General features: G+C 43.5%; 1 protein-coding gene across 4 annotated transcripts in view; it reads left to right on the forward strand.

The window, feature by feature from the left end:
• ADARB2 (adenosine deaminase RNA specific B2 (inactive)) overlaps positions 1–22876 on the forward strand; it is an 802765-nt gene extending 779889 nt beyond the window's left edge. For 3 of the 4 annotated variants that reach the window (XM_068235806.1, XM_068235808.1, XM_068235809.1), the window contains 3 exons: positions 8615–8793; positions 11048–11134; positions 21547–22876. In XM_068235806.1, the coding sequence (XP_068091907.1) occupies positions 8615–8793; positions 11048–11134; positions 21547–21723 (443 nt within the window). In that variant the 3' untranslated portion in view covers positions 21724–22876. The remainder of the gene's footprint in view (positions 1–8614; positions 8794–11047; positions 11135–21546) is intronic. The other variant, XM_068235807.1, reaches the window with a different exon arrangement.
• Positions 22877–24831: the final 1955 nt, after the last annotated feature.

A 24831-nucleotide genomic window follows, 5' to 3' on the forward strand; every position in this document is an offset into this window, starting at 1 on the left:
ACAATCTAATTTTAATAATGATCATAATAACTAAATTAGAAATAAGGGCAAAAATTAATTAAATAATAAACATTGCCTTTAAAAAGGAACTTTAACCAAGGCTTGAACTTCATTCCAATCAGTTGCTGATACCCCCTTTCCAATGAGAAATCTTTACCTTTTCTCAAATAGATCATCGGGGGGACCTTGTGGCTAATATTGTGGTGAAACCCCTCCCACTGTGTGATGTCATGGCCATGGTCTTGACAGTTTGCTGTCTGTGAACCTCGTTGCATTGTGGGAAATAACGGCTTTTTTCAACTGCAAGAAGTATCTACTTCTTTTTACAGAGCTCTGTAAACAAACATTCCGTACAGATCACCTGCCAGAACTAAAGATGTCACCAGCAATACATTTCAGAATATATATCAGAGAAAAAAAATAGTGGACAAACACAGATTAAATAATCTATAAATGAATATTGTAAACAGTAAGCATGTTATTTTCACTACAGTTCCCCTTTAAGCTAATGGACTACACCGTACTGTATATGGAAAGCAGCCTTATCTCCCATCATTCTCCTGCAGAAATCCATCTAATCATTTGCAGATTTCCATTAAAGCTACAGCAGGTCCAGCGCCATGGAAACGGCACACCGCCTCCCTCGCGTGCGGCTGACACACGTCCTCTCTGTAATATGTATATGGGAACATTTGTAGTGCCATCATTAAACGACACTCTCTATTAATATCCTGCAAAATGCCAGCAAAACAGGCAGAGTCTGTCGGACACGGCGCTTCATTAAGTAATGATGTGATGGGAAATGTCACCCGAGCGCTGGGAAGAAAGCTCTCCCAGTCTCCAGCGCTTATTCAGCTCAGATCATATCTGATGCAGGACGGGGAATCTGACAGCAATTATTTCACTTCTGCAAGATAAGTGCATATCTGCCGCTAAGCAGCCCCAATGTAAGGAGACGATACACAGCGCTTAGCATCTTAATTGCCAGACGGCGCAATGCCATACGATGTCTCCGCCATTAACCTGGGAGAAGCGGGACAAGAGAGGTCTAATACCGTTATACTCGGTGGATAGTAAAAAGACTCTGAACTTAATAATGGAAGAACATGCTGCTTGCATAAAAGTCACAGCCAGCGCCATAAGGTATCAGCTGTGGCATTAAAGGACCAATATCATGAAAAAATTTACATTTTAATATTCATATATATAAAATGTCCATTTCTCCCAGAGTAAAATGCACTATTAATTAACCTTTTCCTATGTTGCTGTCACTTGCACTTAGTAGTAAAAAAGCTAACAGATCTGACTGATTTTAGACTCGCCCATCTCCTCATGGCAGTGATTGGCAACTTGGCTCTCCAGCTGTTAAGGAACTACAAGTCCCACAATGCATTTGCCTTTATGAGTCATGACTGTGGCTGTCAGACTCCCGCAATGCATTGTGGGACTTGTAGTTCCTTAACAGCTGGAGAGCTAAGTTTTCAGATCACTACCTCATGGGGAGGTTGTCCTTTAAAAGACAAATTAAAGGATATTTATTATTATTATTATTATTTTTTATTTATATAGCGCCAACATCTTCCGTAGCGCTGTACATAGTACAAACAAATAATGGGGAACAAATATACATAAGAAATACAAGACACTGTACAGTCATGACATTGAATAGAATAAATACAGATACATACATAGTTGATATGTAGTTGGTACATATACATATGTTAAAATTACAGCAGTATGAGAAACACTAGGAGGAGGTCCCTGCCCTTGCGAGCTTACAATCTAGAGGGTAGTGGGGAGGAAACAAAGGGGAAGGAAACACCAGGATTAGTGGGTGAGCCAGTGTGCCTTCAGTGCTGCCTATAGCAAATTATAGGCTTTTCTGAACAGGTGTGTTTTCAGAGTACGTTTGAAGGTTTCCAGACTCGTGGCATGACAAACCGGCTGAGGGAGAGAGTTCCAAAGGAGAGGGACCGCCCGTGAGAAGTCTTGGATGCGAGAGTGAGAGGAGGTGACTAGGCTGGAGGACAAAAGGGTCTCCTGTGAGGAACGGAGGGTCCGAGCAGGGAGGTATCTGGAGATTAAAGAGGAAATGTATGGAGGCGACAGCTTGTGTAGAGCTTTGTATGCAAGTGTGAGAAGTTTAAACTGGATCCTTTGGGCAACTGGTAACCAGTGGAGGGATTGGCAGAGAGGGGCTGCCTCAGAGGATCTAGAAGAGAGGTGGATGAGACGGGCCGCAGAGTTTAGTAGGGATTGGAGAGGTGCCAGTCTGCTTTTTGGTAGACCACAGAGTAGGGTGTTGCAGTAGTCAAGACGGGAGATGATTAGGGTATGCACAAGCATTTTAGTTGCTTCTTGTGAAAGGAAGGGACGGATTCTGGAAATGTTTTTGAGATGGAAGTAGCAGGAGGTAGTTAAAGTGTTAATATGTGGTTTAAAGGAGAGCTCAGAGTCCAGAGTTACCCCTAGGCAACTAGCTTTGGGGGTTGATGCTATTGGGGTGTTCTCTACATTGATTGTGACAATGGGAGGTGGAACAGAGAGCGAAGGTGGAAATATCACAATCTCCGTTTTGCTCATATTGAGTTTAAGGAAGCGGGATGACATAAATGTAGATACAGCGGATAGACATTTGGGGACTTTTGATAGTAGTGTGGAGAGGTCTGGGGCAGAACAATAAATTTGGGTATCATCAGCATAGAGGTGGTATTGAAACCCAAAAGAGCTTATTATCTGTCCCAGGCCATGGGTGTAAATGGAAAAGAGGAGGGGTCCAAGGACAAACCCTTGTGGTACTCCCACAGACAGTGGGCGTGGAGAGGAGTTGGTATTGGCATAGGAGACCATGAAAGAACGTCCAGACAGGTAAGAGTTGAGCCAGGAGTGTGCTAGGCCCTTGATTCCCAGTGTTGAGAGGGTCTGGAGAAGCAGGGTATGATCAACAGTGTCGAAGGCAGAGGACAGATCTAGGAGTATTAGTACCGAAAATCTGCCTTTGGCTTTAGCAACTAGGAGGTCATTGGCAACCTTAGTGAGAACGGTTTCCGTAGAGTGTTGAGGGCGGAAGCCAGACTGGAAGGGGTCCAACAGGGAGTTAGCGGAGAGAAAGTTAGACAACTCTGAGTAAATGTGGCGTTCCAGCAGTTTGGAGGCAAAGGGAAGGAGAGAGACTGGGCGGTAGTTAGAAAGGGCAGTAGAGTCTAAAGAGGGTTTCTTGATTAGTGGTGTTATGATAGCTTGTTTAAATGAAGAAGGGAAAATGCCAGTTGAGATGGAAAGGTTAAACAGTGTTGTTAAAGCAGGAATGAGGGGGGAGGAGAGCTGGGGGATAAGATGAGAGGGAATAGGGTCTGAGGCGCATGTAGTAAGATGAGCTTTAGAGATTAGTGAAGAAAGACGCTGTTCAGTTAAGGCAGAGAAGATTGTTAGCAGGGAGGGGGTTTGAGTGGGTGAGTGGTTATGTGGAGAGGGATAGTTAATAGTAGGGGAGCTGCCGGGAGGAGAGGAAAAAGGAAGAGGTGATTGGACCGGTGAAGAGGGTTGCTTTTGAAAGCTGTTCTGTAGCGTTTCAATTTTGCTCACAAAATATGCTGCAAAGTCTTCTGCAGACAAGCTTGTGGTTGTAGGGGGAGGCGGGGGGTGGAGAAGAGAGATGAAGGTGTTAAAAAGTTGTTTAGGGCTATGGGATTGTGAAGAAATAAGTGTAGAGAAGTATGACTGCTTTGCAAGTGAGAGAGCGTCCCTGAGCTGGAGCAGCGTGTTTTTATAGTGGGCGAAGTCATCTGCATTGGAGCTTTTCCTCCACTGCCGTTCTGCTGCCCTGGACTGTCTTTTCAGTTGTTTGATGGGTTCAGTCAGCCAGGGCTGTCTGTTGATGCGGCGGGGGCTGAAGTTGGTGAGAGGGGCGGCTGTGTTCATGGCAGCAGAGACTGTGGTGGAGTAGTAGATGGATGCTGACTCGGGGTCAGTGTAGGATGACAGGGAGACCAGGGGTTTTAGAGAATCAGCTAGGAAGCAGAGGTCGAGGTTGCGATAATTCCTGCATAAGCGTGATGGCTGCACTACAGTAGCTGGAGGAGGCAGGTAGGGGCTGATTGTAAACGTTATAAGATTGTGATCTGAAAGGGGGAATAAAGAGTTATTAAATGTGGAAACGGGACAGAGCCGGGTAAAAACTAGGTCCAAAGTGTGGCCATCTTTGTGGGTGGAGGTTGAGGACCATTGAGAGAGGTCATAGGATGAGGTGAGTGAGAGGAATTTTGTGGTAGTGGAACAGTTAGTGTCTATGGGGATGTTAAAGTCCCCAATGATGATGGAAGGAATGTCAGTGGATAGAAAGTGGAGAAGCCATGTTGAAAAGTGGTCAATGAAGGTGGAGGCTGGTCCAGGAGGACGGTAGATGACAGCAACCTGGAAATGGTGAGGGGAGTAGATGCGGACAGCATGAGCCTCAAAGGAAGAGAAAGCATGAGAAGGTGCAGGTGCAAGCGGTGTAAAGGAGCAGTGTTCGGAAAGAAGAATTCCCACCCCACCCCCATGTTTGTCACCCGATCTAGGTGTGTGGCTAAACTTGAGGCCACCGTATGAAAGGGCAGCTGGAGACACAGTATCAGATGGGGTTAGCCATGTCTCAGTGAGCCCCAGGAAGGTGAAAGCATTAGTGATGAACAGATCATGGACGTGGGCTAGTTTGTTGACTACAGAGCGTGCATTCCAGAGAGCCCCAGATATGGGAGGGGGAGAGCTGGGAAGGCAAGGAATGGTGATCAGGTTACATTGGTTAATGTGTGCGGAGGAGTGAGGACGGTCAGTGCGGGATGTGGTATTTACCAGAGTGCAGTGCGGTCTGGGAGAGGGTCCTGGATTGGGTGATATGTCCCCAGCAGCAAGTAGGAGTAGTAGGCAGAGATAAGAGAGGTGAGGATGTGATTTGTATGTGACAGAGGGCTGTTTGAGAGATGTGGAGGAAGGTATGTGTGATTTGAGAAATAAGAAGAGTTCATGAGTAGAGAGGAGAGAGGATGGTAGGAGAGAGGGAGCAATGTAGATGTTATTGCTGGCGGCGGGAGGGGTGAGTGATGTAGGTATTTTAAGTAGTGGGGCTGACAGAATAATGGCTGTAAAAATGATATTAAACATTTTGCAAGTTGGTGTGTGTATAATTAGGGAAAATAAGTGTCAGAGTTAAAGAGTGCAGGGTAGTTTGTGTGATATTATCAGGTGTATGTTGATGGTTGAAATCAGGGTAGTTCAGGGATTGATAAACATGAGCTGATGGTGGAAGTCAGGGAAACCAAAGAGAAAAGATCATACCAGTGTTAGATCAGCAGATGAGCAGCCATGGAGAGTTTTGTGTTTGTTCTCATCTGGTCTCTTCTGGTTTAATTCTAGGCTAATTCGGGGTGTCTTATACACCCTTAAAGATATGCCCTTTAAGATTATGCCCTGCTGACCAAAAGGTCTGATGACCTTTGAGATCTACTAATATAGGCCCTAACTGAGTTTGGAGTTAATAGGCAGAATGATGTGGATATGGAGTGAAATCGATAACAGAGGCACCAAAAAGAATATAATCACTAAAAAATGAAAGTAGTAGTGGTGGACTTACCTCCCAACAGGTGACACAGCAGGTCAATTTTGAGATCAAATAAGGGAGTCACCTGAGCACGATATACCTACGCTAAATGCCTCCAAACGGAGAGTGGGGGCGGGGTTTTTCAAAATTTTGTATTGAAAGTTAACCACTTCAGGTATATCTTGTTTTTTTCACCATCAATTAGGCTTTTTGGGGTTGATACTTGTTTTCAGTAATTACTTTATTTTCTATGCATTTTAAAGGGTAAAACAAGGAAAAAATTAAAAAATACACTATTTCTCAAATTTCATCTCCTATAGTTTTAATATAAACACTGCTACTGTGCATAAAACCCACAAATGGTATATGCCTATTTGTCCTGGTTATCACAAGATTTTAATTATGTCCCTGCAAAGTATGGTGAAAATATATTATTTGGAAATAAAGGTGTATTTTTTGTATGGATTTTTTTGTCACTAATTTCACCTGCACGCTCGCAGGAACGCATGTGCACACGCGGGAGCACGCATGTGCACATACGCACACAACAGCAGCAGCAGCAGCGCTGTTTGACTTTATAAAAAAAAAACGTCCTGGAGCCGTTAGGAGGCTCTAGCAGGACGTTTTTATAAGTCTACTTGTCATTAAGTGGTTAAATAAACAATTTTGTATACATTTTTTTAATTTTCTTTTTTTTATAATAAACGTGGAAAAAAAACATTTTAAGATGTGTTACGAACAGAAAGCTTTGTCTGCTTCAAAGAAGGATTGCAATGTTTTCTCTTGTGCCTAAAGTAGATAATTTATTTGCAGTTCAGTGTTAGCAATGCTTGATTAATAATATTTATTCTTGTCACCGAGTTATGGGATGTCATGGGATTAAGGCTAGGTTCACAGTGAGAATGCGCTGCTTTCCCTGTAATGAGAAAGTCATGTCTCACATTATTTGCACATTGTGTCTCATACAGTGAAGCATACAGTCAATGAAAAGTATGTTTCACCATCACTGCTAACGCACGCATTTTAACCACTTGAGGACCACAGTGGTAAACCCCCCTAAAGACCAGGCTAATTTTCACTAAAATAGCCACTGCAGCTTTAAGGCCAAGCTGCAGGGCCGAACAACACAGCACAGGAGTGATTCCCCCCACCAACAGAGCTCTCCGTTGGTGGGGTCTGATCGCCCCCCAGTTGTTTATATTTTTTTTAAATAAATATTTATATGTGTGCTTTTGTGTTCATCTTTAATGTTTTCCTTTTTTTTTCTTTTTAGCAAACCCCTCCTCCCCCAGCTGGCCAATCCTGACGATCGGCTGTCATAGGCTTCTGCCTATGAGAGCCGATCGCTCGCTTGTCCCCCAGGGGGACAGCCGTGTCACACGGCTGTCCCCAGTGCAGCGCTGCTGCTGATTGCAGCGCTGCACCGTGTAAATGCGACGGCGATCACGCCATCTAACAGTCTCCCCAGCGGCAAAAGCCACTTGGAGACTGAAGAGGGGGCGTAGCTCCGCCCCCCCCACCCTGTGCGCAATCTCCTTCAGTAGCCGGCTCTAGAACCTGACACCAATTGGCGTTAGGCGGTCCTGGGGCGTAGATCGGTCTTAGAGTAGTTAAGGGATGCTGCACACCGTTAAACCACACTGGTTGCACAAGGAGCGTCCTATAGGTGGTGCATTGCAGTGGGGAAAGCCGAGTTACAATGTGACCGCTACACCGCACCACAAGATACCACTCTGAACATAGCCTTATATGAAATACTAATATAGAAGCAATCATTTTCATTAGGCTTATAGAAAACGAGGTAAACAAACTGCACTACCATTGCTGTTAATGTTACCAATATAAAAATATGAACTGGAAGGACTGCATTTTTTTCCCATTAGGGCACGTTTCCACTACACGTGGTGCGAACATTGCATCACACTGCAGATAAAACACAGCACATAGCAGTCAATGGTACAGTTTCAATTGATGCAGGTTTGATCCCGCTTCATCAGTAGAAGAGCCAGGCACCTGTGTCAAAGGTGCCTGGCTCTTCTACTGACCACATATACTATTGCTCCGTTGGTATTGCCTGATGAAGCGGGATCAAACCTGCGAAACGCGTTGCATTGTCCCCCGGAGTATGTAAATAAACTTGTTGTCTTTGACAAATACATCAGCAATTTTTGTGTTTGCTTGGAGGAGGTAAGTCCACCATTGCCTCCTCATGTTTTAAACTTTTTAGATACTTTTATCCTTTTGGCCCCTCTGTATTCATACTATGCTGGATACAGAGTGGTCAGTTGCATAACGCACGCATTATAATGATTGTGAACTGCAATGGAGACTGGCCATAGACTTAATACATATGCAGTGAGTTAGAATTATGCGATCCGTTACAACGCAGTACTGTGAACAGGCCCATAGGATTGTATGGTCAGTGAGTTGACATGCAGAACTTTTATTTTGGGGCCATATGCAGTTCACAATTTTCTAAGTTTTCTCCTAGGAGATAATATTTAATTTTAAAAAGTACCAAAAAGTAGGTGTAAAAGTATTATCAAAATTATTCTGAGTATTTTCTTGCTTGCTGGTGGCTTAAAGGGCATTTTATTGCTAAGGTGTGAAAATATCACCTAGGAGAAAACTTAAGAGAAAAAGTGAATTGAATAAGGGCCTTTGTCTTGCCGTCTGTTGAGTTCTGTTACTTGATGTTAAATCACAATTCTAGGAATCTTGTTTTGTTTTATTTCAGGTCAGTATACAAAGTAAAGTATTTGGTTTTTGAATTGCTGTCTGTCTCCGAACTTGGGAAAAACGTTACTTCCTGCCTCTGAGACCTCCATAGAGTTTTGTAGCTTAACTCGGGGACAGGAAATGAGGGATGGCAATAACATTTGTCTATTTATTTGTCAAAAAAACAGTACAGTATACAACATTAGCTTTTAAGCTTAAAAAATACTCAAAACTGTTTTGCTGATTAACCGGTATAGTATTACTTTTTGGCCTTTGTAGTTTTGTCTGATTTATCATATCAGCTTTTCCCTTTGGCAGGAGTGAGTAACGCTGAACCTCGGCAACCAGGGAAATCTCCGAACTTCAGCATCAACTGGACAACAGGCAGCCCGGATCTGGAGGTCATCAATGCCACAACAGGAAAGAGGAGCTGTGGCGCCCCCTCCAGGCTCTGCAAACACTTGTTATACATTCGCTGGTCACGGCTTTATGGGAAGGTGAGTTATCATGTTTCATTTCTCTCCCAGAGCAGCTCTATCAATAATGTATCATATACTGACCTAAATATTACAGGCTGAGGCAGGATAATTAGCAGCTGATCTGCTTCTTTCCTACTCCTGTTTTTTTCTGGCTATTACGTCACGTTTTGCTGTGGGTGTAAATGTACTAAAATATAGCTCCATTCCCTTAAAAAAATTAACTTCTTCCACGACAAGTTTGTACATACAAAATAATACATACATAGTAGAAACAATAATAATGTTACTACATTACCAAACTTTACAGCGTACGTGTTTATTGCTGTCTTTGTCTTGGCTGATTACAAACTGAACTTGTATTGTTTGTGATGCATGTCCATTTCCTAAATTTGGGCACTGAAGGTGGCATTAAATACCTCCCAACTTTTTGAGATAAGAAAGAGATACACTTAAGCCAGGCCCACCAAACCCCTAATCATGCCCCCGTCACATCCCTAGTCATGCATACCATAAAGATTTTATAACAAAAATATGGTGAAAATAAGAAATATATCAATTTAAAAGATTGCAATAAAGTTTAGAGTCAATGAAACACTTTTTTTTTTCATAAAAATAAATATATTTACATAGGTCTGTACATCAGTCTTGAAGGAGGGACAGTTGAGGAAGCAAGAGGGACAGGGTTCTCACAGAGAGACTGTCCCTCCAAAAGAGGGACAGTTGGGCGAGACAGCACAAAACAGCACAGGGAAAGTTGTGTCCACCATGCACCGCCATAGGCTGTAATATGAATTACAGCTATAGCAGCACTCTGTGTGCTGTCAAAAGACAGAGCCCAAACTACTATAAAAACAGTGTAAATCGGCCACCAGCTGACAGCAAAATTACGTCTTTTCCTGGAGTCCACGGCATAGTAGTAGTAATTAACACTGCCAGGACTTTTTCAGGAACAAGGAGAGCCATTTTTTGGCTTTGCCTTGTGCCCAAATTTACCAGCGTCATTTATTCATGTATGCACAGTTGGGAGCTTTGTGTATTTACCACAGAATAAAAAATCTTCTTGTTTTTGCCCCTTCTTATTGTCTGTTGCTGCCACAGAAGTGCCTGTCCCTCCCTATAGATCTCTCCACCATTTCTGCCTCCTCCTTCACTGATGGCACCATGGGCGTAGCAATCACCCCTGCAATCACAAGGGAGCCCAGGGGCTTTGGGGGGCCCTCTCCCCAACCAAGTGCAGCCAATTAGCGGAAAAAACCTCCTCTCTTGCTCACAAACCCGCCCCGTTACCTCCTCCTGCCATGCAGAGTAGAAAATAAAGGGAGTGTTTGTAATTTTTTCCTGCTTCCAGATGCTGCTTCACAGCAGAACACTCTCTGCTGCCATTCGCCTGCTCCCGATCATGTGACTAAGGGGGCTCCAAGCTATAATTTTTGCAGGGGGGGCCCAATTAAGTCTAGTTATGCCTCTGGATAGCACATGCACTTCCCGCCCACTCCGCCTCACACAATCATTCCTCTGCCTTGAATAAGTGCAGATGGTGGCGCTGAAGTTCTGGAACAGTCTTTCATGCCAGGCTGTTCCTGGATGTGATGTGTTTAACAATGTCATTGTGTGCGTATGTGCACAAAGAGAGGGAAGCACGCAGGTAAAGAAACAGACCGCTAGGCAGCCAGGAGAGGTGGCAGAAGTGGGTATACTGTATGTATCCAGGGGAACTCAGTAAGGTTAGTTCTGACTAACGCTACTGGGGCAGTTGGTGGAAGGTGGAAGGTGGAAGTGTGAATAAAGCAGAGGTGTCACCTTGTCAACAAAGCTTTGTATAGTCAAAGCCATGTTTTTTTTCCAGTAGTAATGAATGTATGGTTGAACTTGTGAGAGTTGGACCGTATCGAACAATCGGTGCCTTCGACTTGTGGTGCTGGAGAAGACTTTTAGAAGTCCCATGGAGTCAGTTCTTAAAAAGACTCTGTAACAAAATTTTCATCCTTATTTCTTCTATCCTATAAGTTCCTATACCTGTTCTAATGTGCTCTGTCTAACTGCAGCCTTTCCTATTTTCACAGTGGCTGTATTATCTCTGTTATATGATCTAATCTTCTCTCCTCTGTCGGCTCTGTCGGGCTGAGGCAGTCAGGCTGGAATGTGCTGTGCTGCTTGTGATTGGCTAGAAGCTATACACACCCTCTCCAGGTCTCCTGCAGGCTCTGTATGACTCACACACTGAGCTCCTCTCAGCCTATGACTTGCTATGTCTTTTGTTTGTAAACACTAGATAAAAATGGCAATTACAAGCCAGGATTGCAGCAGGGAGTGGCAGAAACAGCACAGAGGGGCCCAGGAGAACATAATGAATAGAATGGTATGCTTTTTATTGTAAGACTTTTAGAGTACAGATTCTCTTTAAAGAAATTAACCCTGAGTGTTCATTCAAAGGAGCAATGCTGAAAATGAAGCAATTTGGACCCATAATGAGAAGGCAGGATTCAATGGAGAATACAAAAAAGAAAGGAAAAAGGAGAACAAACCAGTATATACTGCTCAAAACTGCATATTTATTGAAGATTATAAAACCATACACCTATATATGTGCAAATATTGTCAAACGCAACTAACACCTGAATTGAAACTGTAGTGCTGTCCTGACGTGGACATATAATCATATGTCCACTACAGGACAGCACTGTATACTGTACGCAGGGGCAAACGCAGGATTTTTAAGGGGGGGGTTCCTGAAAGGTCCAGAAGCACGTATGTCCCGAGTGCTTCCGAATACAGGTGGCTCCATACTGCCCATGCACAAAAGTGCGCTGGCGTATTACGGAGCTGCCTATCTTTGGAAGTACTCAAGGACACTAGTGTTTCTGAGGGCTTCTGGTAGCAGCAAATGTGAACGGGGTACAGCGCTGGAACAACTCCCCAAGAGAGGAACAGGAGATAGACTTAGTTTGGACAATTCAGTGGAATATGCTACGTAGTTTCACATAGCGCAAGCGGTAGCCATATGATGCAGGGATATATGCATCTGCGGAAGATGTCGGCGCTACATAAATACTAAATAATATTATTTTGCCTCACCAGGATTGCACTTTTATTTAGCTTTCCTGTATGACAAGAACACACAGTCAGCTCTAGGGGAAGAGGGAAACAAAGGTGAATGAGGGAGGGCTGGTGCACACCAAGAGTGCTTCTGAGCGTTTTTCAAATCAACAGTGATTTGAAAAGCGCTTGGCTAATGTTACCCTATGTGGGTGTTCTCACAGCAGCGTTGTGATTTTTTCAAAATCGCAGGTATACTGCATGTAGCATGTTTTTGAGCAATTCATTCAAAAATCGCTCTGAAAATCACTTCACAAAATCACACTCACAAATTGCTAGCGATTGCTATTGTCATTTTGGCGTTGCACTAGCCCAGAGAGAGGAGTGGAGAAATTGAGAATAGCCTGAGATGGAGCAGAGAACTTATCTGTATTGAAGTCCCACATCACACAGGCTACTTGCCTGTAATCGGACTCCTGTCCCTGTCAGTCTCTCACACAAGTCAGAAAGAAGCCCTCCTGGAGTCTAGGGACTGTCAAAAACTTTTCAGCTTGTTATCCACACCTTATCCACACATGCAGTCATTATAACAATGGGGAGAGACCAGACAGATGTTTGCCCACAGACCCTGAGTCCAGGCAAGCTCTGCATCATGCTGTGCATATTTACCAGCTTGCCTGCACTCTAATTTCATCATGTCTGACACTTCTGTGCTGTGGAGAGTCTAGGACTCCATAATCAACATTCTCTCTGCAGGCTGCATCTTCTTGTGAGGGTTGTGAGGGAAGCTCGGCTGCCTCTCTCATTCTATTAGCTGGAGGGAGGCACCAGAAGTAAGAAGGGAGGGAGAATGAGGCTGTTTATATTATCCTTCCCTGGCTGAATACACAGCTCAGTGCAGGGGGGAGGTTCCAGACACCCAGAATAGCCCCCTGAGTTCGCCAGTGGTACGTACACTTTCCATTCAGGTGTCAGTTACGTTTGACACTATTTGCACATATATAGGTGTATGGTTTTATAATCTTCAATACATATGCAGTTTTGAGCAGCATATACTGGTTTGTTTGCTTTTTTGTATAACGTCTTTACCAGTGCTGGAACTTGCATAAATGCCACACCCTCTGTATATATTTTATTATAATGATCTATTCATTGGAGAATACCCTGATGCTGGGAAAGATCGAGGGCAAAAAGAGGAGGGGACAGCACCATCAGGTAATCGCAAACGCTCAGCGCTTTTTGAAGTGATTTTTGTAGGCGATTCTAGGCATGTGCCTAGCGAATTTCTAATCATGCCTAGCGATGTATGGAGCGTTTTGGTGTAGCGTTTTTTATTTTTTGTTACAGTAGAGCTGTAACTGAACAGCTTCTGTAACAAAAACGCTTCAAAAATCGCTCTGATCTAGCGCTTTTTTAGAGCGATTTTCCACTTTCCTATACTTAACATTGAGGCTGAATCGCTTCAGAAATCAGCTGAAATGCTGCAGGACCCGCGTTTGCGTTTGGGAGACAAGCTCATCACTCTGGTGTGCTCCATCCCATTCAAATACATTAGGCAAGCGCTTTTCAAAGCGCAAGCGTTTTAAAAAGCGATCAGAAGCGCTCTTGGTGTGCACCAGCCCATAATTAGTCGGAGAGCTCAGAGAAGCTCTTTTGCATAGATAACAGCTGAAGTTTCTTAACTCTTTCTGTACTGGAAACAATATGAGACTCATATCTTTGCTGCTAATGTTCTATTCTTAGCTGTACTACACATACAAATCATTATCTCATCATTTTATTTTCACTTTAGATTCCGCTATGAATTGGGAGACTCATCCATAAACAGACAGGAATAATAAGGCTGTGTTTTGTTCTAGCATTTCTTCTGCACACAGCTGTAATGAATGCACATTACATGGCAGACTGCAGCCTTCAATATTTAGTTTTTTTTTTCCATAACAATAGTAATCAAAGTGTGTTCCTTCCCAGCAATTCCCCAGCACTCGCAGGTACTTATCACCGAGAGAGATAAATAAAAGCTTATGTGCATTACCGACAAACGCATTTTACACACTCCGTTAACTACAAGGATGTCTCAGCCTGTATTTAACAATCCTATACGCCAATATTTATGAGCATTTTAAGGTTGGCAATTAGATACCAGTCACTGAAAGAGCTAATTGAATTTCTAAATAAAAGCTTTCTCCATTACTCACAGTGGGGCGACTTATTAGCACCAATATTGACAAAATAATTCATTTTACTTAGGCTGCAAGGATTTATTGACACTTGCGATTCTTCTCCTTGTTACACAATATAATATATCATCTAAAGTACCGGTCAATTAAATCCTCTTTTAGATAGGAATCTGGAAAATACGTGATGTAGAAAATGATTTTTTTTCCCCTGCCTGTCACGGCGTTGTAAGGTAATGGGTGTGTTAGGTATACAGGAAACCAGGGCCATTTCTTGGGCAGTGCGGGCAAGGTGAACGCCCTGGGGCAGACCGGCAAGTATAAGAAGGGGGATGCAGGCAGAAGGACATACCTGCTAGGGAGCTGGTGACGCGTGGTGCATCCAAATGAAAGAAGATTACCAGCACGATCACCTTCCTTGACTCCTCCTGGGCTGCCTGCGTCCGACGTCAACTCAACATCACGTCACCACCTTTTGATGACACCTGATGTCCAGTAGTGGTACTGCAGGCTGTCAGTGCGAGGCGCCTATGGAGGAGTCGGCTTTCCAGGCTCTCTTCACCTGTGTGTTTTCCTGGTCGCTGCTTCCTCGGGGATGAGCAGCTGGTCACCAGTAAGTAGGCAGATCTACTTGTGACCTGTGTCTAAAGAGTAAGGGTTCGCAAGTCCACGGAGGTGGGGTGGGGGTGGGGTGCAATTTTTACACCCTCGATCTGGGTGCAATTTATCCTAGAAACTGCCCTGCAGGAAACTGTATGAACCAATCAAAATCTATTATTTAAAACTGCCTGACTGGAGGTTTTTGGTGGCACACACAGTGGTGATGCTTTGTCAAGACCAATATAAAGAAAAACGGAGAAAACTTGGATCAGTTGCTCAGATAAACCAATCAAAATCCTTCATAGCAAAGAAATGAACAGCGCTACTAAAAACAGATGAATGCTTACCTGCAAAAAAGTGCAGACCCCACTCATGGGATACAAACACACAATGAGCACACATACAACCTGTCTACCACTTGGAGGATGTTAGTTTCCACTAACAGCTTGCAATGCAATTTGTTAGGTACTCGTCCCTCCCACTGTCGAATAAGTCTTTCCTCCATGGGAGGGGACCTAACACTAACTAAAACCTACCTATGCATATGCATAGCCTGGGCGCGCTACCAGTAAAATTAAGAATTGCGCAGAAAAAGTGGGATCAGCGCATCATCAGGCCGGCTCTGAATGGCCTCAGCTCAGAGATGCGCTGAGCCCCCCCAGGAACTACAAACGCACCTGAGCTGAGGCCATTCAGAGGCGGCCTGGTGATGCGCTGATCCCACTTTTTCTGCGCGATTCTTAATTTTACTGGTAGCGCGCCCAGGCTATGCATATGCATAAGTAGGTTTTAGTTAGTGTTAGGTCCCCTACCATGGAGGAAAGACTTCTTCGACAGTGGGAGGGACGAGTACCTAACAAATTGCATTGCAAGCTGTTAGTGGAAACTAACATCCTCCAAGTGGTAGACAGGTTGTATGTGTGCTCATTGTGTGTTTGTATCCCATGAGTGGGGTCTGCACTTTTTTGCAGGTAAGCATTCATCTGTTTTTAAGTAGCGCTGTTCATTTCTTTGCTATGTTTGATTTAATTTTGGTCAGCTGCTCCTACTTGTTAGTTTTTCTTTGGTGTATATGCAGAGCCTCTGTTTGGGTTCAAGGTGCGTTTGTAGTTCCTGGGGGGGCTCAGCGCATCTCTGAGCTGAGGCCATTCAGAGGCGGCCTGGTGATGCGCTGATCCCACTTTTTCTGCGCAATTCTTAATTTTACTGGTAGCGCGCCCAGGCTATGCATATGCATAGGTAGGTTTTAGTTAGTGTTAGGTCCCCTCCCATGGAGGAAAGACTTCTTCGACAGTGGGAGGGACGAGTACCTAACAAATTGCATTGCAAGCTGTTAGTGGAAACTAACATCCTCCAAGTGGTAGACAGGTTGTATGTGTGCTCATTGTGTGTTTGTATCCCATGAGTGGGGTCTGCACTTTTTTGCAGGTAAGCATTCATCTGTGTTTAAGTAGCGCTGTTCATTTCTTTGCTATGTTTGATTTAATTCTGGTCAGCTGCTCCCACTTGTTAGTTTTTCTTTGGTGTATATGCAGAGCCTCTGTTTGGGTTCAAGGTGCGTTTGTAGTTCCTGGGGGGGATCAGCGCATCTCTGAGCTGAGGCCATTCAGAGGCGGCCTGGTGATGCGCTGATCCCACTTTTTCTGCGCAATCAAAATCCTTGTTTTGTTTAACAGCTGAAACCGGACTGGAGAAATCTTTTCCTATTCTCTCAAACAAAATATCAGGGACATCTGTACAGCTGATATTGTGGTTAAACCCCTCCCACAATGTAATGTCATGACCGTGGTCCTGATAGTTAAATGTCTGTGAATTGCATTTCAGTGTGGAAAATTAAGGCTTTTTACAACCGCCAACCAAGCAGTATCTCCCTCAGTGTATAGAACTCTCAGTAACAAACATTCCGTACAGATCACCTGGCGGAACAAAAAATGTCACCATGTGATACATTTCAGAATGTAAATCAGGGAGAGGAAATATTTTACAGTGGGCAAACGCTGACTAAATAACCTATAAATGAATATTGTAAAAATAAAAATAAGCAATTTTATTAATTCCCTTATTTTTTACTACAGTATTTCAGGCAGAGCATCAGCCTCCGTAATCCTCTCACTTTATGTTCCCTTTAAAGCACAACTGTAATGAGAGGGATATGGAGGCTGCCATATTTATTTCCTTTTAAAGGATACCCGAACTGAAATTTGACATAATGAGATAGACATGTGTTTGTACAGTGCCTAACACACAAATAACTATGCTGTGTTCCTTTTTTCTTTCTCTGCCTGAAAGAGTTAAATATCAGGTATGTAAGTGGCTGACTCAGTCCTGACTCAGACAGGAAGTGACTGCAGTGTGACCCTCACTGATAAGAAATTCCCCTTTTTTACCTCTTTCTTGCTCTCAGAAGCCATTTTCTGCTAGGAAAGTGTTTTATAGTTGGAATTTCTTATCAGTGAGGGTCACACTGTAGTCACTTCCTGTTTGAGTCAGGACTGAGTCAGCCACTTACATACCTGATATTTTACTCTTTCAGGCAGAGAAAGAAAAAAGGAACACAGCATAGTTATTTGTGGGCTTGGCACTGTACATACACATGGCTATCTCATTATGTCACATTTCAGTTCGGGTATCCTTTAAGGAATACCAGTTGCCTGGCTAGCTTGCTGATCCCCTGCCTCTAGTACTTTTAGCCATAGATCCCGAACAAGCATGCAGGATATCAGGTGTTTCTGACATTATTGTCAAATCTGAAAAGATTAGCTGCATGTGTTTTTCTGGCGTGATTCAGACACTACTGCAGCCAAATAGGACTGCCAGGCAACTGGTATTGTTTAAAAAGAAGTAAATATGGCAGCCTCCATATACCTCTCCTTACAGTTGTCCTATAAGACCAGCAGAATAGAACTTGTACTTGGGTCCTCAGCCCCACAGGGCTCTGAAGCAGTTGCATCCTTTGTACTCTCTGTAGTTCTGCCCAGGCTGAGTTTGCTTATAAAATGTGTGCATTGATCTCCCAAGCTGTGTATGCAGCAATGAACAGGCCTGGATTCCACAGGGAAAATAAAATGAAATGAATTAGACTGGAATATCCCAGAAAGCAGCCATGCTGCCAAGAGTATTTTATTCCTTTGTTTTATATTGCAATGTTCCTTAATAAAAGTTACATGTTATACAGCCAGGTCTTTTGGGGATCGGCGGCCGCACTGTAATGTCCTCGTACCTCGCTTGTTTGCAATATATTTATATTTTCTTCACCACAAACTGGATGTATAAAGCCGCAATCCCCTGTACCACGCTTTCTTCCTGCAATTTAAGCCATTTGTCAGCCGGCAGAGCAGAATCCCCGGCAATGCTAGGGATCAGGGCCTAATGAAGTCAAGCTTATGGACCTTTTAGCAGCTGTGTTCGGCCAGGAGATGTGTGCTTGCCTGATCCCCTTTAAAGGTCTCAAATATCTGTCAGGTAAAGGGCAATGCAGCCTCACTCAGCTTCTGATGATGAAAAATGCATCTCCACATTATTAACTGAAGTCTTTATAGTTTAAGGAGAAACTTAAAGAGACACTGAAGTCTCTTTTTTACCTTAATTTATTATCCAGTCAGCATCAGCATTCAATCCTAAGCAAATGCATCCCCACGGCAAAACAAGTGATTTATGGCTTAGAAATAGCCCTGCAAAGTTCCAGGGCACGCATCCGTCTCCTTCCTGTATGAGGCAGAGCTGTGTGCCGTAGCTCTGCCTCCTCTACAGTCAATCTCCGCTGATCGCTGCCTCTCCCCGCCCCTCTCAGTCTTCTTTCACTGAGAGGGGCGGGGAGAGGCGGAGATCCACGGAGATGGACAGGATAGGAGGCAGAGCTACAGCTCAAAGCTCTGCCTCCCCAGGGCAGCACAATCTGCAACCTGCAAAGTCATGGAACTATGCAGGTCTATTTCTAAGCCATAAATCACTTGTTTTGCTGCAGGGATGCTCAGAATTTAATACTGATGCTGACTGGATAAGATATTGAGGTGAAAAATAGACTTCGATGTCTCTTTAAAATAAGGATTGAGCTTACCTTTTCTCGAATAGATCATCAGGGGCTAAAATTGTGGAGACACTCCTCCCACAGTGTGATGTCATGACCAAGGTCCTGACAGTTTGCTGTCTGTGAACCTCATTGCATTGTGGGAAATAACTTTTTTCCAACTGCCAAGCAAGCAATATCTCCCTGTGCATAGAACCCTCAGGTAGCAAACATTCCGTATGGATCCTCTGGCAGAACTCAAGGTGTTACCACCAGCGATCAATTTCAGAATGTAAATCAGGGAGAGGAAAGATTTTACAGTGGGAAAAAACTGACCAAATAATCTATAAATGAATGTTGTAAACAATAGACAGTTTTATTCATTACAGTATATTATTTTCAGTACAGTTCCTATTTATGGACCACTATCGCATTAAAAGATAGTTAAAATGCATGTAAACACATAAAAATAAGAAGTACATCTCTTCCAGAGTAAAATGAGCTATGAATTGCGTTTCTCCTATATTGCTGTCACTTACAGTAGGTGGTAGGTTCCCTGTTAATCCCGCCCACTGCACTTTGACACCAAACGGCATTAGGCGGTCCCCAGGCAGCCATGCTCCCACCGCCCATCAGCGTTAGGCAGTCGGGAGCTGGTTCATGCCTTTTAGTAGCATGGTCAGTCCTTAAAGGGACCATGAAGTGACATGTGGCAAGACGAGATGAGCATTAATATAAACAATACCAATCCCACTTCCCTGTGTTCATTATTTTTTTCATGGCAAAGGTTAATAAACCAGGGATTTCCCTCTGCAGTTAGAGAAAAGTACGGTGAATTCCGCTCCACCTCTGTTGCTAAGACAGTGCTGGAACCAGGCGACTTGAACCATATGCATCAACGAGTAAAGTTGGACCATTCTTTGTCTATAGAAAAAAATGGTCCAACTTTATTAGGTCAGGTTGAAATCCACACAGCCAGGTAACTAAGCAGTCAGAGAAGTCGGATTGCAGTAGTAGCTTTCCTGAAGACTAAGTAACAGTCATAAAACTTCTGTGTGGCTGTGAAAACACTTATGATAGCAGAATAAAGGTAAGATGTTTAATTATGTACTAGAGGAATAGGAGGCGCCCTTGGAGATGATGAATATGTATATGTATTTTACAATACATATACATATTCATCATCTCCAAGGGCGCCTCCTATTCCTCTAGTACATTGTTTCTCACCCCACATTGTGGGGTCCTTCTACTTCCCCTAGTGAAGTGAAGCCTTTTTAAGGAGCAGTGACTATCCCTTTTTAACCAATTAACCTTCCTGGACGTAAAAGTTACGTCCAGGAGGCCATGTGCGCGTGCGTCCCGCCCCGCGGTTCGTTAGCCAGGCAATCAGTGAATCGGGCTATGGTGCCCGATCACTGATTCTCTCGGAAGCTTCGCTTTTTCTGGCTCTAGCATCCCTCTAAGCATACGTTACGCTTAGAGTGACGTCACGTAAACAAACTCATGGCTGCCATCTTGTGGCCAAAACTACACCTAAATGTAAAAAAATATAAAAATAATCATATATTTACATTTAAAAATGACAATTTAAATCCCACCCTCCAAAAAATACCCACATGAAATGTTTAATAAAAAAAACCAAAAAACATTACAATAAAAAACACGTAAATATTTACCTAAGGGTCTAAACTTTTTAAATATCAATGTAAAGATGAAATATTTCTATTTTTTTTAAATTATAAGCTTGTAAATAGGGATGGCTGCAAAATGGAAAAAATGCACTTTTATTTCCAAATAAAATATTGTCGCCATACATTGTGATAGGGACATAATTTAAAGAGACTCTGAAGCGAGAATAAATCTCGCTTCAGAGCTCATAGTTAGCAGGGGCACGTGTGCCCCTGCTAAACCGCCACAATAGCGCCGCTAAACGGGGGTCCCTTCACCCCCAAACCCCCCACCGCGACACTTGTTCGCAGACTTGGTCGCTCCTGGAGGCAGGGCTAACGGCTGCAGCCCTGCCTCCAGTCACGTCTATCAGCGGCGCATCGCCGCCTCTCCCCGCCCCTCTCAGTGAAGGAAGACTGAGAGGGGCGGGGAGAGGCGGAGATACGTGCTGACAGACGCGCGTGGGGCAGCCCTGCCCCAACCTGGAAGCGCTCCCCCGCATTACGGAGGGGATTTGGGGGATCAGGGACCCCCGTTAAGCCGCGGGATAGCGGTGGTTTAGCAGGGGCACACGTGCCCCTGCTATCTATGAGGTCTGAAGCGAGATTTATTCTCGCTTCAGACTCTCTTTAAATGGTGTAATAACCGGGACAAATAGACAAATACAATACGTGGGTTTTAATTATGGAGGCATGTATTAATTTAAAACTATAATGGCCGAAAACTGAGAAATAATGATTTTTTTCCGTTTTTTTCTCATTCTTCCTGTTAAAATGCATTTACAGTAAAGTGGCTCTTAGCAAAATGTAACCCCCAAAGAAAGCCTAATTGGTGGCGGAAAAAACAAGATATAGATCAGTTCATTGTGATAAGTAGTGATAAAGTTATAGGCTAATGAATGGGAGGTGAAAATTGCTCGGAGGCATAAAGTGAAAACGACTGAATGCGAAGTGGTTAAAGACCGAGTGAGGGAAGGGAAGTAAGGGAGAAGTGACAACCTAGACAGCCAGCACACTTGCGGTGCATTTTGATGGGGATTTGTAAGTTCATGGAGGGCGAAGTCTAAGGTGTCAAGAAATCTGTGCCTATAGGCTCCTGTGGGGTAAATCCGGGCCTGAGCAGGAAGAAACCATAATGCATCACTTCAAGGCAGCAAGTGAAATATGCAAATCCTTCCTTCTTTGATTGAATGTAGTTGTATATCATGTCTGTTTTTCTGTGTTGTGTTGTACTCTGCTGCACAGTGAGTAACTTGCTCTACCCTCTGGTATGTCCTCCACACAGCTTAGCACACGGACTCCGATCCACCAGGAAATACCCTCTGCGTACTGTGAAGCAAAGATGGCGGTTCCTCAGTATCAGTCTGCCAAGCAGCACCTCTTTCGAGCCATCCAGAAAGCTGGCATGGGCACCTGGGTGAAAAAGCCTCCGGAACAAGACCAATTTATACTGACTGTGTAGCTCCGTTCCATGACTGGATTCTACTGGAACAATACAGACTGGCGGAATTTCTCTGCTCCCTGTGCAAAGTTTGTTATCAATAAACTTAATTAGATTATTTTTGTATTACAGTAAATACATAAAATGGATAAAGGATGTTTTATGTGCTTGCTCCTTTGCAGTTAGCGAGATGTTCATGTGTCAGGTTACGGGCGTGGTCAGCTCCGGGTAATATACATCATGGGCAGTGGTGAGGTTACCGCCCAGATATGGGTCATGTGTCAGGTTACGGGCGTGGTCAGCTCTGGGTATTATACACCGTAGGCAGTGGTGAGGTTACCACCTAGAAATGGGTCATGTTTCAGGTTACGGGTGTGTTCTGCCCTGGGTATTATATACTGTAGGCAGTGGTGAGGTTACCGCCCAAATATCAGTAGGCTCAGATGCCACAGATGGCCTCTGTAGCCCGCTAGGAGTAGCATTCTTATGTAAGTGCCACTAAACCCAAAACTCCGAAATGGATCTATCAAAAGAACTTCTAATACAGGTTAAACACAAAATTCAATACAAAAAATACACGCCTTGGTAAAGGACGAGGTACACGTGTCTGCAACTATATTTGGAATACATTTTATTATTATTATTATTATTATTATTATTATGCATTAATGTAGCACTGACCTATTTTTCAAAGCACTTTACAGAATATATGTAATTATTCACATCACTAGCTGTCCTCAACTGAGGTTCTTGATACCTAAAAGTAGCTTCTGATACACCCGGACAAATCCATTTGTCAAACAATCCTTCCACTTGATCTCCTAAATGGGATATCTCTGGCGGAAGCGCCAGAAAAACATTTGTTATGGTGTTTGTCATTGATCTTCTGCTCCACGCAACATCCCATGGATCCCTGTAATCATCGATCGGTTGTTGCGACCTACACCATGCGATGTATGAGAACCAATCAAGACTTACCAACGCTGCCGATCTATAACCATCCAACAGAACAAGTGTTTATCCATTATTTCCAACTGGTTTATTGAAGAATTAACACACAATCCAAACACTTTGATTGGCTCATTTGAGTGTGAATATTGGTCATATGTAGCAGCCCTAAAGTACCAGACGTATTTGAACTTGTTTCAGGAAATAAAGGCTACCTGTAAAATGATGCTAATTCTCTTAATTATTGATTAAATGATGATTGGTCTTTGATTCAAAATGGAACCCCTCTTACCGTCATCTCATCCATAGCACTCAGCTGTTAAGAATTTTCATCTCAACTGTTCCTCCACAACTCATTAAATGTGCAGAAAAAGGAAACAAGAGGTAAAAAATAAACTGATGAGATAAACAACTGTATCTATCCCCCTTCTCCTAAAGATTACTTTTTTTTAGATACCCCACCGTTTTATTTTATATTGAAATCTACTTTTTTACTCGTTTTTACAGTTTCATTGTTTCTGCTCAATGGCACAGTCTTTGAAGTATGCCAGAGCTAAAATCTATGAACTATTGATCCTTTGTATCTCTTTCCTGCTCTCAGAAGCTTTTTACTGCAAGGAAGTTGTTTTATGGCTGTAATTCCTTATCAGTGAGGGTCACTCTATACTCTGACCTTGACAGAAACTGTCACTTGCATACATGATGTTTAACTATTTCAGGCAGAAAAAGAAAAAAGGATCACAGCATAGTTATTTGCACTGTACATACACATGTCTATCTCATTATGTCAAATGTCACCTTGTGTATCCTTTAAGCACAGATTATTTTTACGTACCTGCAAAAAAAACATTTCCTTTTGTTGAGGGATAAGCAAACCTTTCAGTTGAGCTCTCTACTAGCCAGGGCTAATGGCGAAAACTTATTTCAGCTTGCTTAACATTGTAAATTAGAAATAGCCATTCTACCAGGTTCTTTATGGAGACTGTGAGAGGAGAATGCCAAGCCTGCTGCCCATTACCCAGTTAGTGCAGATGTAGAAATTAGAAACAGTTGCTTCTGTTCTGTGCAGCTCATTCAAGATACCTAAACTTTTTAGGCCATACTGCCCAGAATGTTCTGATTCAATGCTTGCAAATAAGCACAATGTTGGTTTACAGTCAATTATGGAAGACCAGCATAGCTGGCTGCAAATTTAAACAAAAATATAAACATTACATTTCAAAATAACTTGCTATGCGTTGTCAGTTTCTAGCTATCCTACCTAATAAAGTGTCTCTGCGTCCCATGTCCCTGTGTGTGTCCCTGCGTTTGCTCTACTGCGCATATGTCGCAGGGACAGCCGTTGTTGGGACAGGAGCAGGACAGCCAGGGGGCCGGGTGGCGTGCGCGCGGCAAGCGGGTGTGTGGCACGCGCGCTGACAGGTGGCAGTGGTGACAGACCTAGAGCCCGTTACTAAATGGGCTAAGGTCACTAGTCATTAATAAAACAATATTGGTACTTTGAAATCAGATTTGGGGATAACGTCCGAAAGCCAAGAGCCAAGGGTGTCATACTATGGCGCAACCAGTCGCACTTGCCAATCATCTGTCATCCCTAAGGAGACATGAGGGGGGAGACAGAGGGAGGTGGAGGTTTCACAAAGAGTTGATCTAAACTCACATCATTGTGGACACCTGGTGACAGGTGCCTACTTTGTTAACGTTTTGAAAGCAGAATCTGGCTCTGGGCACATTTGTAGGCTTGTATGGAAGAGTTCTCATGACCATTAGTCAGTAAAGATGACAGGACAAATAGGTTCACAAATGTAAATATGTGTTGGGAGTTGAGAGTTCTCACGTTCACACTATTCAGTGTTGTGATCTACAGCCGCGATATCCCAACATCATCTCTTCCCCCCCTTCTACCGACTTACCATCCTGGATGTACCCACTTCCACCACTTCCGGCGCCGAGCTGACGCCACCACCCCCATACCATAGAGAGCTGGATAGGTGGGCTGGATGGAACTGCCGTTTCAGAAGAGATGATAAACATATGGATGGTAAGATAGGAAAGGGGCAAAGAGATGACCTGGGCCAGCAGCCAGCACTGTTGTGGTACGGTTCAGCAGGGCGAACTTGGCTTCGAGTTGCAGCTTGCAGGTACCCAAAGCCACAAACGTCAGTTGTGGGTTCACCAGTT

The sequence above is a fragment of the Hyperolius riggenbachi genome, chromosome 5 (assembly GCF_040937935.1).
Source record: "Hyperolius riggenbachi isolate aHypRig1 chromosome 5, aHypRig1.pri, whole genome shotgun sequence".
NCBI classification, from domain to species: Eukaryota; Metazoa; Chordata; class Amphibia; order Anura; family Hyperoliidae; genus Hyperolius; species Hyperolius riggenbachi.